This window comes from Clupea harengus, chromosome 8 (genome assembly GCF_900700415.2).
Source record: "Clupea harengus chromosome 8, Ch_v2.0.2, whole genome shotgun sequence".
NCBI classification, from domain to species: domain Eukaryota; kingdom Metazoa; phylum Chordata; class Actinopteri; order Clupeiformes; family Clupeidae; genus Clupea; species Clupea harengus.
This window is the reverse complement of record NC_045159.1, coordinates 12909480-12925358: the sequence shown is the minus strand read 5'-3', so window position 1 is coordinate 12925358 and position 15879 is coordinate 12909480. Positions and strand designations below refer to the sequence as shown.

The following is a 15879-nucleotide window of genomic DNA, read 5'->3' as shown; positions in this document are numbered from 1 at the left end:
TCACCAAAATACCTGGAAACGTTTAGCCCTGGTTTAATATGACCAAATTGTTGCCTCTAAAAGCAGCAACGATTACACAACGTGTGTATGCCATAGAGTAGTTTTAATCTGTCGAGGGATGCTGGGATTGTAATCTGGTTAGAAATGACCTCTCTTAAATAAATGTTCCATGTCCATGTTCTTATTGGCGATATGCGATGGATTATCCATAACATTCGCATGGAGGTCGCCATCTGCTGCTGCCGCTTACAGTAGAACTGGTTTCCCTCGATTTCGAATGTGCATTCGAAGAGTCAGGCAGTCAGAAGTATTTGATGGATTTGTAATGGAGGCTAAATGACTCTTTAAACATATATTTGCGTGGGGATTATGTCATTTATGGCCTTGGCAGGTTCGTTGGTGGAGGTATATTCCAGCAAGTTCATGTTCATTCAAACTATGCTTAAATATGAGGTCATTCACATAGTCATTTACATTCACACACGTGTATTAGTGTATGTAGTCTGCAGTATTTCTGTTCTGAAATACAGTTTACATTTTATACAGGCCTCAAGATTTTGTTTGTATGCTACATGAACAAGAATTACTTCCTATTCTTATGTCATACATATGACGTTTTAGGAAACACATTGGTAAAAAGTTTGATAAATGGCAATGCTTTTCGAAAGGTCACAAAAAAGCTGAAAAAGTAACTAAGGAGTAGACGGCCAGAGGGTATGTATCTCTGTAACCTGTTGGACCTAGTCTGACTCTCCCCTTATCCTTGCATTCTCCCTAAAAGTTTTTATTCCGTTTGAAGTATATTTCCTCAGAACTGAAATATTGTGTCTTCCCAAGGAATAGGACTTGTATTCTCTTGTCAAGAGGAATGGCCTCATTTTCTGTCACCCTTTCTGGCTGTGAAGTTTGACCATTTGTTTACATGGCTCAGCTGGGCCTAATTTTCGAAATACTAATAACTGCCGTTAATGGAGTGGTAGAATGGAGTTTCACATTCAATTTGTCTGTGTTAAATTTAGCTTTACTTAAGACCATGATCACAACTCCTCAGACGAGCAACATCAGTTGTCTTTATGTCCATGCATTTCAAACAGTACATTTGTATTTATTTAAATAGAAATGGGTGGTTTGTCCATGGTCTGAGTCATCACAATGTAAACAGCATCACTTTTAGAATACTAACATAACGAGAATGATCACTTCCTTGCACATCATAAACATCTATACAATGTACAACATATCACAACATACATTATGCACAATATGTTAACTATATGTATTAACACCTACATGAAGCTTAAGACAAGAAAAACAAGAAACTGAAATACATTTTTGCTTTTCTTTAACAGGGCAATTAATTATATTAAAATATTGTATGCCCAGTAGAGAATGCACTGTACAAACAAGCAGATCATACTGACAGCGTCCCTGTATGTTACATTTAATTATTACATAAAGTTTAATTAATACTGCTCTTAAACACTTGAAAAAAGGAACTGAATCATTCAATTCTGTCTCTCGAAATGTACATGATATGGTACATTCTATACACTTGACACAAAAGATGTCAAAAAATGTTATCGTTCCTCTGCTGCATAGTTTTTTTAGCACCACATTAGCTGTTTATATTCTCCAGAGTCCAATTTGTGTCAAGAGACCCACTCACTAAAATAGCTCATTATCTCTGTGCTAAGTTCAGTTGGCTTCTATTAGATCATCCTCTCCTAGGGCCTCATGTTGGTCAGTTGTGGTCCAAAATACATTTTGTTGGTGTGTGTGTGGATGTACATGTCTTTGTGTTAAACCCATGTGGTTGATTACCCTTTATTCACCCCCTCTAAACAAGCCTCATGTCTGTTATGTTACACCAGGCGTTAATTATTTCCTTTCTAGAGTGCAGATGCTACTCACAGTTAAGCCAGCTTATTGTGCTCAGACAGCAATGTGGACCCAAAAGGTTGAGAGAAACAGGACTTTAGTCCATCAAGTCTCCTCTCCTCTTTGTCCATTAGTCAGAATAAGTGGCTCAGAAATGATGGTGCATCATGATGTTCTCATCGTTGTCCGTGTTGTACTGAGCCACCTGCCGCACAGCTGAACGCTTCCACACTGCTTTCCTCAGGATGTTCTTGAAGTCTTTCAGGTCTTTCTCCTTGTGTACCCTGAAACACAGTGAAGATGAACGGTTAGTTTTTTGCACATCTCTTCATGTCTTTGTCAATTTTTTTCTCATAATCTCCCAGAATTAGTTTTTAAGTCTGCACATCTTTCTTCGGTATTGGACGGGGAGAGAAAATAAAGGGGTTAAAGGTCGCATACGGAAGTGCCATAGCTAGATATTGCTGAAATACGAAGTGGTGACATGTCGTGATCACCACAGGTATTTTTTATGCATATATTTGTGGACAAAAGATGGCTTCCAGGTTACGATAAGACTTTGTCTGCTTTCATCCGCTTATTCTAGGGCTATTTCTTCCATCGGCAGGCCATGGGCCATTTTCCTGAAAGACACATCAAAGAAGACCGCCATGTAGGCATCCCCAATGGTTTCCACCCGAACACGTCAGAATCCGTTGTGTAACATCATTACATCTAAATTCAAACCATTAAAATAGTAAAGAGAATGGGTACAGTTCCAGTTTATAAACGCATTGTACTTTTGTTAAATACCACGCAGGACGTGTGCTAGACCCAGTATCTCTTAGAGAAATTGAGGTTTTTTGATATTTTTGTGTACATATTTCACAGGTTTGAAAGAGTTGTTTTCCAATAGAAACATTGAGAACATGTGTCTAGCTGTTGTGTGTACTTCCACTATTGCGCTTATTAAGATAGGATTTGCTGGCTGAAAAGCTGATATTTGTGCATTTTCACAAAATTTGGAACACTGCCATTCAGTTTAACACACAGTTTGACACACAGCATTTTAACACTGATTACTTCACTCATCCGTGTATTTCAGAGAATTGCAGTGAATTTTCTCAATAAAGTATACCCGGAACCTTATGATGTTCAGCAAAATGGTGGAATGTCGTGATCACCAAAGGTCTTTTCTGTGCATGTACTTGTGGACAATAGACCCTCCAGGTTACGATAAGACTTTACACAGAAATTGTCCGTTAAGGGAGAGATGATATCCAGAGAAAGAGATGTCTCTATAGGACGCCAACCAAGGCCACAAGCACCATGTAATGTTATACATATTCCGTGCACAACATTACCTCAGTTTTTCTTCTCTGCAAGTTGTCTTTCTGCTTTCTTCCGCTTATGTCGGGCTATTTCTTCCATCTGCAGTTTTTGGGCCATTTGCCTGAAAGATACATCAAAGAAGGCAAGGTAAACCAAGTCAACATTAGATGGGTAAACAAGGGGTGGCCAACCAAATTCCAAGGAGGGTTATGTTTTGCTCTATGTTTCTTTGTCTCCTTCTCCACTTGTTTTGGAAGAAATTTCTTACGACTGATCCATATGTTTTTGATGTAGTAGAGGAATCCAGATATATTCATTTAGTTAGACTTTTAGTTCATTTCTGTCAGATTGGTTTTGTCTAGCCTCCAGGGTAAAGGTTAGTCACGCTTGTGCAAATCGGGTAAGGCGATCCTTACTTTGACTTTATCTCTGGAGGAATAGGCAGTGGTTTGGTGAAACCGACTCTGCCAACCAGCCAGTAGGTATCCTCAGCACCCTTTGCCTGAATAGAAGAATATGAAGGTTAGACTTATCCAGTGGAGTGTGTGTCTCTTTGCTCCTAATCTTCTTTTATGTCTGAATACCTTTTTATATAATCTGTGCCTCCTTCTACTGTTGAGCACTAAATGGTGTTGTTGGCTAAATCAAGAGATTTAATTGTCTGATCGAATTTACAGATTCTAGAGGTCTGCGTTCAAGTGTGGAATGGGAGCACTTCCTCATCTCGAATTATCTCACACTCACACAGTAGCATTACAGGGTTTCCCATCTATAGCTTTTACAGTTGATTACATTTGAAATGTATTTATTTTCATTGTACCTTGGATTCAGTCCTTGTCCTGAGTTGGATTTGATATCCCTCTTTGAGCTCGAGGAGGATGTTTACAATTCTCTGACTCATTTGAATGCGTTGTGCTGTAGACAGATTGGGGGACAGGTCAAAATAGGTGAACAGTGTCAAATTCACAACTTATAAATGTAGTCGTATTCGTTATGGTGTATTCGGTGCTCCTGAAGGATGTACTCACGCATTCCAGAGGATTCCATTCTAGAAGCTTCGGTGACTGTGTCACCAAACAGACAATACCGTGGCATGGTGAGACCGACCACACCTGTAACACAAGGGCCTAGGACCAACAGATACAGTTCAGCATCAATGAGGTATTATTGTACATTGTGGTGTGACATACTCCTTGCTTGGCAGATGTATGTAATCAAATGATTCTGACTCAACAAGGGAAGGCAGCTGCTGGAATGTTCAATTGACACCAGATGGCACCCATGAGTCAGTTATGGAGCTTGATGACTGAGAGTAGCATAGATGCATTGTTCAAGTTCGATGGTGTGAATGTGCCGTGTGCATGTCATCGACCGGCATCACCAGGCATTAAACCATGCCACAATGTAGATAAATGTACATCAGTATTTTTCAAGTGTCACTGTCATTTTGAGCCTTCATTTGAGAGTGTTAAAAGTAACACCCAGTGCAGATGTGGCCATCAGACATCATGTCAGACACACTGACCTGTGTGCAGCCCTATGCGTATGCGCACAGGCACCTCCGGCATGTGCCTCATCTTGAAGGTTCCCACCGCACTGAGGATGTCCAGAGCCATGTTGGCAATCTCAGCGGCGTGCCGATTACCATTGGTCACAGGCACTCCTGATGCCACCATGTAGGCATCCCCAATGGTTTCCACCTGAACACATCAGAATCCGTTGTATGACATCATTACACCTGAATTCAAACCATTAAAATAGTAAAGAGAATGGGCACAGTTCCAGTTTCTAAACGCATTATACTTTTGTTAAATACCTCACAGGACGTTAGCTAGACTCAGTATTTCTGAGAGAAATTGAGTTTTTTTTATATATATTTCTGTGTGCATATTTCACAGGTTTGAAAGATATGTTTTCCAATGTGTGTCTAGCTGTTGTGTGTACTTCCACTATTATGTGAAGATTTCAGTCTGACTTACTTATCCGTGTATTTCAGAGAATTGCAGTGGATTTTCTCAGTACAGTATACCCAGAGACATATCATTTTTATCACAGCAAAAATGCTTCAAATACATCCAAGATCATTAGTGTGTGAGATAAATTATTTTTTGGCATGGTATTACTTATTTTATTGAAAACAATGTCTGTGAGAATGTTTTTACTGTATACCTTGTACACATCGTGGTTTCCAATGATGGCATCAAACAATGTGTAAAGGTCATTTAGCAGATCCACGACCTCAATAGGCTCACTGTTGGCTGAGATTGTGGTGAAGCCCACAATGTCACTGAAATACAGTGACGCGATGTCAAAGTACTCTGGCTCCACCGTGCCACCTATCTTCAGGGCCTCTGCCACAGATCTGAGGGAGTAAATCAAAGACATTACCAATCCATGGCTCATTGATTGTGAATGCTGCACTGGCAAGACCTTGGTTTCAGTTCCCAGCACAGGGTGTAAATGTGTTCTGTGTATATTTGACATTATTTCCATGAAATGAAGTGCAAATTCAGTCTTTGTGACACTTGCCCTATGTTCTGAAGTGCACATCTTTGTTGGGTGTGGTGCAACAGATGTGACATAGCAGAAGTGAAAGCTGGAAAGTGCCTTCTCTTGAATGTACTTGGCATGGGGGTATTTTTAGACCATGATTTAATATTTCATGAAGGATGAAATGTGAAGTTGGAGCATATGTGTGTGTGTGTGTGTGTGTGTGTGTGTGTGTGTGTGTGTGTGTGTGTGTGTGTGTGTGTGTGTGTGTGTGTGTGTGTGTGTGTGTTTAGGGAGGGGTGCATATGTCTGTTCGTGCATGAGGAGTGTGTGTGTGTGTGTGTGTGTGTGTGTGTGTGTGTGTGTGTGTGTGGTGCACGCTTGCAAATGTTCTTTCAGGTCCTCCAGTGCTGTACTCACGGGGGCAGCATCTGTGTGAGCAGTTTCTCTGTCTTCTGTTTCTCAATCTCCAGCTCCTCTGTCCTCTCCCGGATCAGCTCCTCCAGGTTGGAGGAGTACTGCTCCAGCATGCGTAACATGGAGTCAATGATGTTGGTCCTCCGGCCCTTGTTTATGCTTTTAAACTGAAGGAAATAAGAAAGTAATCTCACTTCAAATGAATGGCTATGGGCCAGATCACGTACCAACTGAACAGTTTGTTTCTCACATGCAGAGGTGTGAACAGAGAAAGAGAAATGGGTATAAATGGACACAGATTATTACTGTAGATGAACTTTGTATGCCTTATGAAATTATACTTTTCAACATCTTCACTGTAGGCGTACCTGGTCAAATATTTCATCAAAGGCTGGCCGTTTGTCCGGCTGCTCATTCCAGCACTGTTTGATGAGCTGAATGCATTCAATGGGGGCATGGTCGGGCGTTACTATGGGCCGGCACAGGGGTGGTGGCTTCTTAACCCTTTGAATGATCTCTGTTGAGATAATTATAAATGCAACATACCCTGTCAACACTCGACAATGACTATATGAAGGAATTATTTTAAATCTTTTTTTATGTATGCATTTTTAATGCTGTTTTGTATGTATGTCTCAATTTAATTTATGACCCTTTGAGCACTTCATTGTAAACTATCTTTATATTAAATCTGGGAGGATTTGAACAATCGCAGCAGTGGCAGTGTCAAAAACACTTCATCCCCAGTGTAGTAAGAGATAAACACAGAGATGAAATCACAGTTCTAAAGTACAGTCCTCAGGTGTGTTCAGTGTAGCAAGAGATAAACACAGAGATGAAATCACAGTTCTAATGTACACTCATCAGGTGTGTTTTTGAGGGGAGATGAGATGGATGCTCTTCTCACCTTCAGCCGTGAGGTTGAGCATGGAGAAGGGGGGCTTGCGGAGCACCACCTCCTGCATGATGATGGAGAGGCTGTAGACATCGCCCTCTCTGTAACCTCCTCTCCCGGGCCAAGGACCTCGAAGGATCTCAGGGGCCGTCCACAGGAGATCTGAGAGGTGCACACCCAGTTACACTCAGGAGATCTGTTAATGGCTACGCACCCAGTATCACTCACATACGGGCATGCAATATACATATACACAAAGTAGTATGTGAACATTCACACATATGCTTTTACATACAGCAATGTATAAACAAAAACACTCCCCCTCAATAGGGTCAGGTTACACATTGTGCAAGTCACAGACAAATATTACATTGCATTATTGCATTGCTGCCTGCAAAAATTTCAGCACCATGGAGAGCGTCTGTATATTTCAACATGTTCACTGCCACACATACAGATACACACCAACACACATGGATGCACACAGAATACAGAAAAATAACAATCAATTGCAATTATATAACTAATTTACTTGGAATGGCTGTACAACAGGCTTTAGAATGTGGATGGATGGATGAATGGATAGATATATGGGGTTGGGTGCATGAACAGTGCACCTCTGTGTACCGGGTCAATCTTATCATATTTTGCTTGTGCACTTAATCACGACTCCTTGATAAAACTAACACTCACCCTCTGCCTTTGACTCCTCACAGGGATATTTCTGTGCCTCCAGCACCTCGTTAACTCCATGGTCAGTGACCTTGAGCACGAAGCGACCGTCCACAACACAATTAGTGGACTTCAGACGCCCATGGCAGACATTCCGATGGTGTAGGTACTTCATACCCTGTGAAGGAACCCCACGAAGACTTCAAATAGGAAGTTCCCCCTATCCTGAATCTCTGTGAGTGTTTTATTTATTACATTAGTGAAATAGAAGATCAACTATGACATGTGCATATCGATTGGATCTACAGTGCTTATTAAATTATTAAATTAAACATTGAGATGATTTGAATTGTCTCATTTTGTCAAAACCTTCTATTGTGGTCACATCAAATATCTGAAAGGAATGCTGTGAGGATCACTCCATAGTCCTCACTGAGAACTGAGAGTTCATGTCATCAGTGGATGTAATTAGCACATGTAAAGGTCGGCCTGCCTTATGTGTCCCTTGCCTTAATGAGATCCAGCAGAAGTGAAGACTTGAACATCCAGTCCAGCTTGACGTCTGGATCACGAAGCAGGTCGTACAGGCTTCCCCGTGAGCAGAACTCCGTCACTATGGCAAAGACCCCGCAGTCGAAGAAGAACCCCAGGAAAAGGTTGATGTTCTCATGCCGCAAGTCCTTCATCTGTAATTAGAGGGCAGATAGGGGAGATTCAACATGAGCCAGCATAGCATTTAATAGCGTAAACTCTTCTTGTTTGCTTTCGCCACTCTGTTTTCTTAATATTTTGGTATGGCCAATAATACCATATATTCACTTACAGTCCACAAACCTCTCCAGTTTATTGTTATTGTATTGCTGGGCTTAATTTGTGGAAGAGACAGATTATATTATATTTTACATTTTTCTTACATTTGTTCATTTTAGCAGTTTAGTCAATGCTGTCATATAAGACAGTGGTTGCAAGATTCTTGGCAATATCTCTAACATTGCAGTGCTTTGTGTGTGATTTTAGTAGCAGAGAGAAACCCACCAACTGAAAGATGTCACTGGTCTGAGGATTTATGGCTCCAAAGTTTCCAGAAGGGAGCTTCTTCAGCCAGGCCCAGTCTCCCTGGGAGTAAACAAACAAACAAACGAACATGTGCTGACGTCACAATTGCATTCAGCTTAGTTCATACTCTCCCTCTCTCCATATTATTTGATACACAAAGCATTTTTCCAACATACAAGTCAATCACATCCTGTCTCTAATTACAATTCAAACATTTCTATTATAAACAGAGTTAAGAGAACCAAGATACACCACAAGTAAATAAAAATAAGAAGAAGGGCTATGTACAGTTGAAGCCACATGTTTTATATATTCAAAGACAAATATCAAAACTGACAGAAAGGGTGACGAGATGCCTCAGGCAGAAAATGGTGTTAAAGTGCTCTGTCAAGATTATGTGTATTCAGACAGAGAGGAAAGCTGAATACAAGTCCAAGGTGAAGGGCATTCTCTGCAAGGATGTATGTGAGTCCTTCAGCTACTTGAGGAGAGCTCCTTAAATATCCTGGTGCTTTACAGAAAGACTGGACTGTGAAATAAAAAAGAATAACTCAAAGAGCACCAGGGGTTCATATCTTAGTCCACAATTCAAGAATCGTCTTCTGTAAAAACGCCTTGATATTGTAGCACTGTAATCGAAACAGCAGTTGCGAACTTCAGTTGGAATGGGGCCCCTGAAGCATTATTTAATCTTAGACATTCGTAGATACTTGTATTTTCTTTCAGCTGTTTTGATTTTAGCCGTTTCTGAGACTGCATCCAGAAGCTAATCCTCTGAGGTGTGTGACCACAAGATGCTGCTGCTTTGCGGTCAGTCTCAAAAAAACATTAAAAATGGGATTATTCCGCCATTCCTCTGACGAGGAGGGCATCCCAACCAAAAACTCAGCCCAGGGGCAGCTTACCTCGAATATCACCACGTTAGAGTTCTCATATGTGGCAGGGGGGAGGCTGGAGATTGTGGAAGGAGATGTCATGCTCTGATCTGCATCCGATTCCCTTTTGTTCGAGGTACTTGTCTTGCTGAAGCTGAATTTCTGGTGGAGAGAAAAAAAGAAAACAGTGAGATGTGCTACCTGTACATATCCTTAGTCTGTTTATGTGGCTCAAGCGCTATTAGCACAGGGAAAGCTTCATAATGAGTATAGTTAATCCCACTTTGAGTTCATTATCATTTGCAGTGTTCTACTGCAAGGAGTAATGCTAAGTGGATGTCAGTAATAATAATAATAATAATAATAATAATAAACTTTATTTATATAGCACCTTTCATGCACAATAATGCAGCTCAATTAAACAGTAAACATGTGTTGTGATTTTCCAGGCTTGTAGATTTACAGTATGTTGTCTCTCTGTCTGCCCTGTTTTCTGACACATTAAGATAAGATATCTACCACGTGTATGGAGTTTCTTTCATGTTTTTTCGCAATCCTTTGCATTCAATGATTAGACACTCCAGGTGAGATAAAGGGCTTGAAATGAGAAGAAATGTTCTGCTCAGTGTCAATGTCTTTCACCCAGATTCTCATTCCAATGGCATAGCCAGCGAATAGCAAGGTCTTTCAATTTAGAGCCAGGCAAAATGCGCAGCAAATCACGACTCTAGACACTGAAATAGATCACCCAGGCCCACACATCTCTACAAACTGCCTAAAGTAAACCAGGTTGTTTTTAAATCTCTCTTTCCCAAGTTTATTCTTTCTATTTCTCGCCTATTCTGTTGTTTCTATTGTTTGCTATACAATAGCCTGGTCAATTACCTGTATCTAGTTTGATTTAAAATCTGTATAGGCTGTACTGTGTGTCATGAACTGCTCCACAAAGGGTCCCATGAAATTTCAGTCCTCATGTTAAGCACTTGGAATACTTTAGAAGGGGTCGCTTTTGAAAGCATAATTACAGGTAACCTTGCATGAAATTCAAGAGCAAAGGATCATGGGTCAGAAATACTGAACCTTGTTGCTAAGTGACGGGTTGATGAAAGTGACATCGTTGAGGGTGAGGAGGATCTTGTCGGGCCCCCTCAGCAGCCGAATCTGGCTGATGCGGCGTCTGCATGTGAAGAGAGAGGACACGGACACATCTCACAGGCAGCCTGGCTTATTTCCTGAGGCAATCCGTTGTTATTAACACTAACATTTAATATTAGCTTCTGCCAGTCTTCAGCAAACAATTGATGGCTTATTTTAACAGATGGGATTGTTGGTTTTATCAGTGAATCAGAAAATGAATAGGATCAGGATACGCCTGGCTCATAGATGTGCTCCCCATTATAATGGAGAACATGCAGACTTTGAGCTGAAAATCCACCATAAATCAATAAGATCCTAGTGAAATGGCTGAATGAGATCACATTTCACATAATCGCATATTTTTAGATCATTTACATCATATCAATATCTTCACCAGTGACTCACCTGACATGAGTTGGATACTGTTATATCTCTGTTTCAGTTAACTCTAGTACACCAATGTGAGTTCTGCTGGTTAGGGCCGAACAGTCATACCATAGACATAGTGTCATTGAAAAATAAAACATAAAATGTATTTCTTACCATAGACAACTAACTTATCAACCATAATGGTCACAAAGGGAGGCAATCAACACACTTTCAACAGCTTAGATAATTAATCTCAGGATGGAGGGGATTTAAACCAATAGGATCAGATACTGGGCTGTATGTTCAGCACATACCTTATGCAATAAGAGAATGCTATGCATAGTAGAATGGACAGCAAGGTTGACGCGAAGCCTGTGAGCAGTAAAAAGGGATCCACACCTGTAACCAAATATGAGAAAACATCTTAGAGAACAACAGTGTACAAACACTCTTCAGCTATTAGGTTCTGTTATATGTAAAGACCTCAATGGCACTTCCGTGTGACTCATTTACAGTGATACTGTGCTTGTTTCATTTCTGTTTCTATATCTCCAACGTTTCGGCTAAAATTAAACCAACCCATCTGTGAGTCACTGCAGCCTCTTATTTATTTTATACCTGCATGTCTCACTTCTGGCACTGTTCAGCCTGTAGCTATGCAGTTCTGTATCTATGTGTACCCTATGCAATACAAACTACTGAGGCCAAATTGCTTAATCTATTTTCTTCTCTCTGACTTAATTTTATTCTAGTCCTCCATGTTTTTCTTGTTCGTGTTTTTTCTCCACCTCGCAGTTTCCCGATGACTCACCTCTGCTGCAGAGCAACCCCCGGGTGAACCAGCAGTTGGAGTCTTCCTTGGGCTGGGCTCCCCCCGGGAAGTGAATGGGCCGACCCAGGAACCTCACCATGTCCGCCTCCAAGTCCACCTGATGGGTGGGCCACAGCTCCCACGTCAAGCCGTCCGTGTCCAGCACCACGTAGTCCAGGAAGCTGTGCCCGGAGTGGTTGGTGCGCACGTGCTGGCTGAAGCCGTAGAAGGCCATGTTCTTACTGTGGCGGGCCAGGGAAGTCCCCGACAGCCAGGCTTTTGAGTCCCGGACGTTCTGCATGGCATTGGCTATGAAGAGTATGGAACTGTAGATGGTTCCGAACAGAGGGGACACCTGTGTTGAGGGAGAGAGATGCATAAACAGACAAGAGAGTATAATTCTTTACCTGCGAAGAACCACAGTCAAGAACCACAGTGAAGAACCACAGGGAAGAACCACAGTGAAGAACCACAGGGAAGAACCACAGTGAAACACTCTCTGCCTATGAGAGACTAAAAGGTCCAGAGAGTGTTGTAATCTTGAAATTGTTGAAATGGATACACGTCTGCTGTACAATCACGAAGCTGCTAGAACTGCTACTTAAAGCTGGTGAGAAATATGCAAAATGTGTCACCTCACAAGCAGTTCTGTTTGAATTCTACACAGACACATTTGTACAAATACATACACATTGTGCATACATACATATAAACACACATACACACACACACACACACACACAATGTGCTTCTGCCAAGCAATACTTTTCCTAATTTGCATAGGTGACCTGGTGTGGCTGGGTGTTCACAGGCAACTCATTGGATCTGACTGCCTCTTCAAAGGCCTGCTGGAAAGAGTTGTCCACTGACTCCATGGTTACGGTGAGCACAGCGTCGTAAGCTCGCCGCAGCTTGCTGTTCTTGTGTAGAGGCGGGTACTTCACCCCCCTGTAGGGTAGGCTATAGAGGATGGTGTCATACGGGACGAAGACCAGCGAGCCATCCGCCAGGTGCATGTCCACGGCCGTCTCCAGGAGCAACCTCTGAGTGTCTCCACCAATCAGCACGGAGTGCATACAGAGAATGACCACTGGAGAGAGAGAGAAAGAAACAGACGAGCGCTCAAAAGTGGAATCACACAAAGAGCTGTCTTATTGATCTCTCTGGATCTGTGACATCTGTGAGACTTCACAGACTTTGATCTACCCAGAAAGCGCTGACATACTGAGAGTTATGTAAGGTCTTGTGGCAGCAGTATTTAAATGTTACACAGGCACATTTTTAAATCCTCCAAACTGCCTAGAATTGTGTTAATCAGTGGATTTATATTCCTGCTCTTACAGAGGATTTTTGAAGGACTGGAAAGGAGGACCGACCAAGATGGACTTGAAGCAGACTTATAGTTGAAGTCTAAGCTAGATGTAATAAGAATTCTGTCCCCCATATAGCAACTGTCAAGGTTAGTATGTTTGCGAGTTACTAAATACATTTCATATTTAGTCCCACAATCTTTTCTGAAGCATTCTTTGTGAGCCCTATCCTAATATTCTGTCATATATTCTGTGTGAAGTTTTAATACAAGCTTGAAAGCTATGTTATGTTTTGTACATCTTTAAGTGCTAGATATTTTAAAAGATATATATATATAGGATCAAAGCAGAAAGATGTCTGCACACTCAAGTCCAAGTCGAGCAAATCATTTCTGATTCAGCTGAGCTTTTGGCCCTCACTGTGCTGACATTGTTTCATCTCTCTGTTTCCAATCACTGAGTGCAGCTTGAAAACATGAACACACAAGAAACAAAAAAAATATATATTTTCAGTCATTTTCCTCCGTTTCTAGCAGACAAGAGGTACTTAGCTAATCCTTGGCGACTTACTGCGTATTTCGTGCATTTTCCTGATCTTTGCCAGTGTGTGGCGAATGCTGCTGGGATGATTCCCAGTGGATAGTACTGTCCGGACTGGGATTCCATTGCTCCGCAGGGCATCAGCAACTTTACTGGCTGTGTCTGTCCACACGTCATCAGCTGATGCGATAATAGCCATATTCGCCCATCGAAAATGATGCGCCAGAGCTAGCAGTACTTGGATCGGGGACGGCACAGTACGGGCAAAGGTGGGATGTCGCTTGGTGCTATCCAGTTCATAGTTCACGCACGCCCAGGAGAACATGGCTTTGTTCCAGCTTTTGGCTATCAGGGAGGCTGTGTCACAGTACCCCGAGTTGACTGGACCCACAAGGGCCGTGGCGCGCGTGTAGAGCCCCAGAAACCCGTTCAGAGCCATGGAGGTGTTGCAGTCCTCCTCCAGGATCACGTAGTCAAAGGTTGTGCCCAGCCTGAGGCTGGGGTCCGTGTTGATCCGCCGGACGGCGAGGTGAGCGGCTGCTCGCGGCCGGGCCTTGGCGAAGATGGGGTCGCACGCCCAGGGCCCCAGCACCCCAACCCGAAACACGGCCGGTGGAGGAGGGGCCGCACAGGGGAGGCTCAGGGCGGCCAGCAGGAAGCACAAGAGCCAGGCCCCGCGGGGCGGAAAGGGGAGCGCGAGGGGCTCTTTCAGGCCCGCAGGCAACAGGCCATGTGCCGTGAGTGTCCATCTGGGCAGGAGCACGAGGAGCAAAGAGAGTTGTCCTCGCATGGCAGGTAAACTGCTCCACTCTCCTCCGTCCCTCCTCACTCTCCTCCGTCCCTCCTCACTCTCCTTCCCTCCTATTCCTTCTCCAGCTGTTCCGCCTCTTTCTCGGGCCCAAGACACTGCAGTGACTAAGAGGATGATGAAACAGTAATGTTGTTGTCACTTGTTGCTTGCATATTGTAATTTAAATACCGGCAAAGGACATGAAAATAGTATGAATTCAATTTACAAATAAAGTCTTATAATGTTTCTTTATTGTAAAACATTTCTTATTAAAATGCAATCAGGAAGCAATCGAGTGAAAATAACCTTCATTTAATCAAACATTCCCTATAGTTATATGGTAAGCCTACAGAAAAAATACAATGCATTTTGGTAAGAGTATACTGTATGCTTCCAGTTAAAAGGATGTGGTTGATTGTTTTCTATAGAAAGAGCCTTAGAGCATCAGAAAGTTATTATCAATGTTATACCGGCACAGGCTACACCAGACATTTTAAAGGAACAAACAATGAATCTATCAATCCCTTGTTTTATAAGGGAGTTCCATAGTATTAACACATCCATTCATCATTATTTGTGCAATTTTAGACGCATATGATACGAGACGAGATATGATAAGAAATGCATTGAAGGATGATGATAAGAGTATAAAACAATTAAACTCATCCAGGACTCATTGCAGCTCATATACCACTCCCATAGTAAATCCCCACAAAGTATATATTTGATAGTCAAATGTGTATCTTATTTGTCAGAGAAATGAACAAGGAGTGTTGCAGGACATGCCTCACCTACCATGCTAGACGTGATTAGGGTTTCTGAGTAGCTCCATTCCGTCTTCCAGAGTTATACAGGACATTGCGTAATTCCATTCATGTCCAGGTACACTATAAAGCCTAATGAGATTACTGGTTCTAAACTGTAGCTCTGATTGAAAAAATGCATAGAAAATAAGGTATTGTGGCAGGGAAACCCAGGTTTTTTTAAAATATGTTGTCACATAATCCTGTCAAAGTCAAACTGTATCAGGTGTATGACGGCACTTCAGATTGACCTGAGGATTAGATTAATAATCCCCTGGGCTCTCGGTTTATCCATCACTCACTCCTCCAATGCTCGCCTCTGAAATGGGAGCTGTTGCAGTTCCATTCATCAAGGGGGTTCTAGATGTCTCGGCCATGGGCATTCCACAGGCACTGCAGTTTCATGTGCTGTGCACTTTTGGATGCATCTGTCATGAGTGGATGTTTAGTTCTATTCTTATCAGGGATTTCTACATTCTGCTACGTATTTAAGTGAAAGTGTATGTATTTAGCACTTTTATCCAA

The 15879-nt window shown here is 42.0% G+C and overlaps 1 protein-coding gene across 2 annotated transcripts; it reads right to left on the bottom strand.

Annotated features, from left to right (window-relative positions):
* Positions 1 to 1003: 1003 nt before the first annotated feature.
* On the bottom strand, positions 1004 to 15656 carry LOC105902379 (guanylyl cyclase 2). 2 transcript variants are annotated; one of them, XM_031571940.2, is made up of 20 exons: positions 15347 to 15629; positions 13792 to 14676; positions 12700 to 13001; positions 11912 to 12266; positions 11415 to 11499; positions 10675 to 10771; positions 9625 to 9756; positions 8699 to 8779; positions 8173 to 8349; positions 7685 to 7841; positions 7004 to 7153; positions 6465 to 6613; positions 6100 to 6263; positions 5359 to 5551; positions 4715 to 4889; positions 4218 to 4316; positions 4010 to 4104; positions 3606 to 3691; positions 3222 to 3310; positions 1004 to 2162 (listed from the first exon to the last, which is right to left on the bottom strand). In XM_031571940.2, the coding sequence occupies exons 2-19, from the start codon at positions 14549 to 14551 to the stop codon at positions 3223 to 3225; spliced, it is 3345 nt and encodes a 1114-aa protein (XP_031427800.1). In that variant the 5' UTR covers positions 14552 to 14676; positions 15347 to 15629; the 3' UTR covers positions 1004 to 2162; position 3222. The 2 variants fall into 2 exon arrangements, with proteins under 2 accessions (XP_031427800.1, XP_031427801.1); XM_031571941.2 differs by lacking the exons at positions 3222 to 3310; positions 3606 to 3691; positions 4010 to 4104; positions 4218 to 4316; positions 4715 to 4889 and having other exon boundaries at positions 2118 to 2554; positions 15347 to 15656.
* Between the last annotated feature and the right edge of the window lie 223 nt (positions 15657 to 15879).

Coding starts and splice junctions, on each gene's coding strand:
- LOC105902379 (XM_031571940.2), bottom strand. CDS start 14,551: ATGCGAGGACAACTCTCTTTGCTCCTCGTGCTCCTGCCCAGATGGACA. Junction 4,890..5,358: donor GAAACCACGATGTGTACAAG/GTATACAGTAAA, acceptor TGATGTGTTCAG/GTGGAAACCATTGGGGATGC. Junction 4,317..4,714: donor ACGCATAGGGCTGCACACAG/GTCAGTGTGTCT, acceptor TGTTGGTCCTAG/GCCCTTGTGTTACAGGTGTG.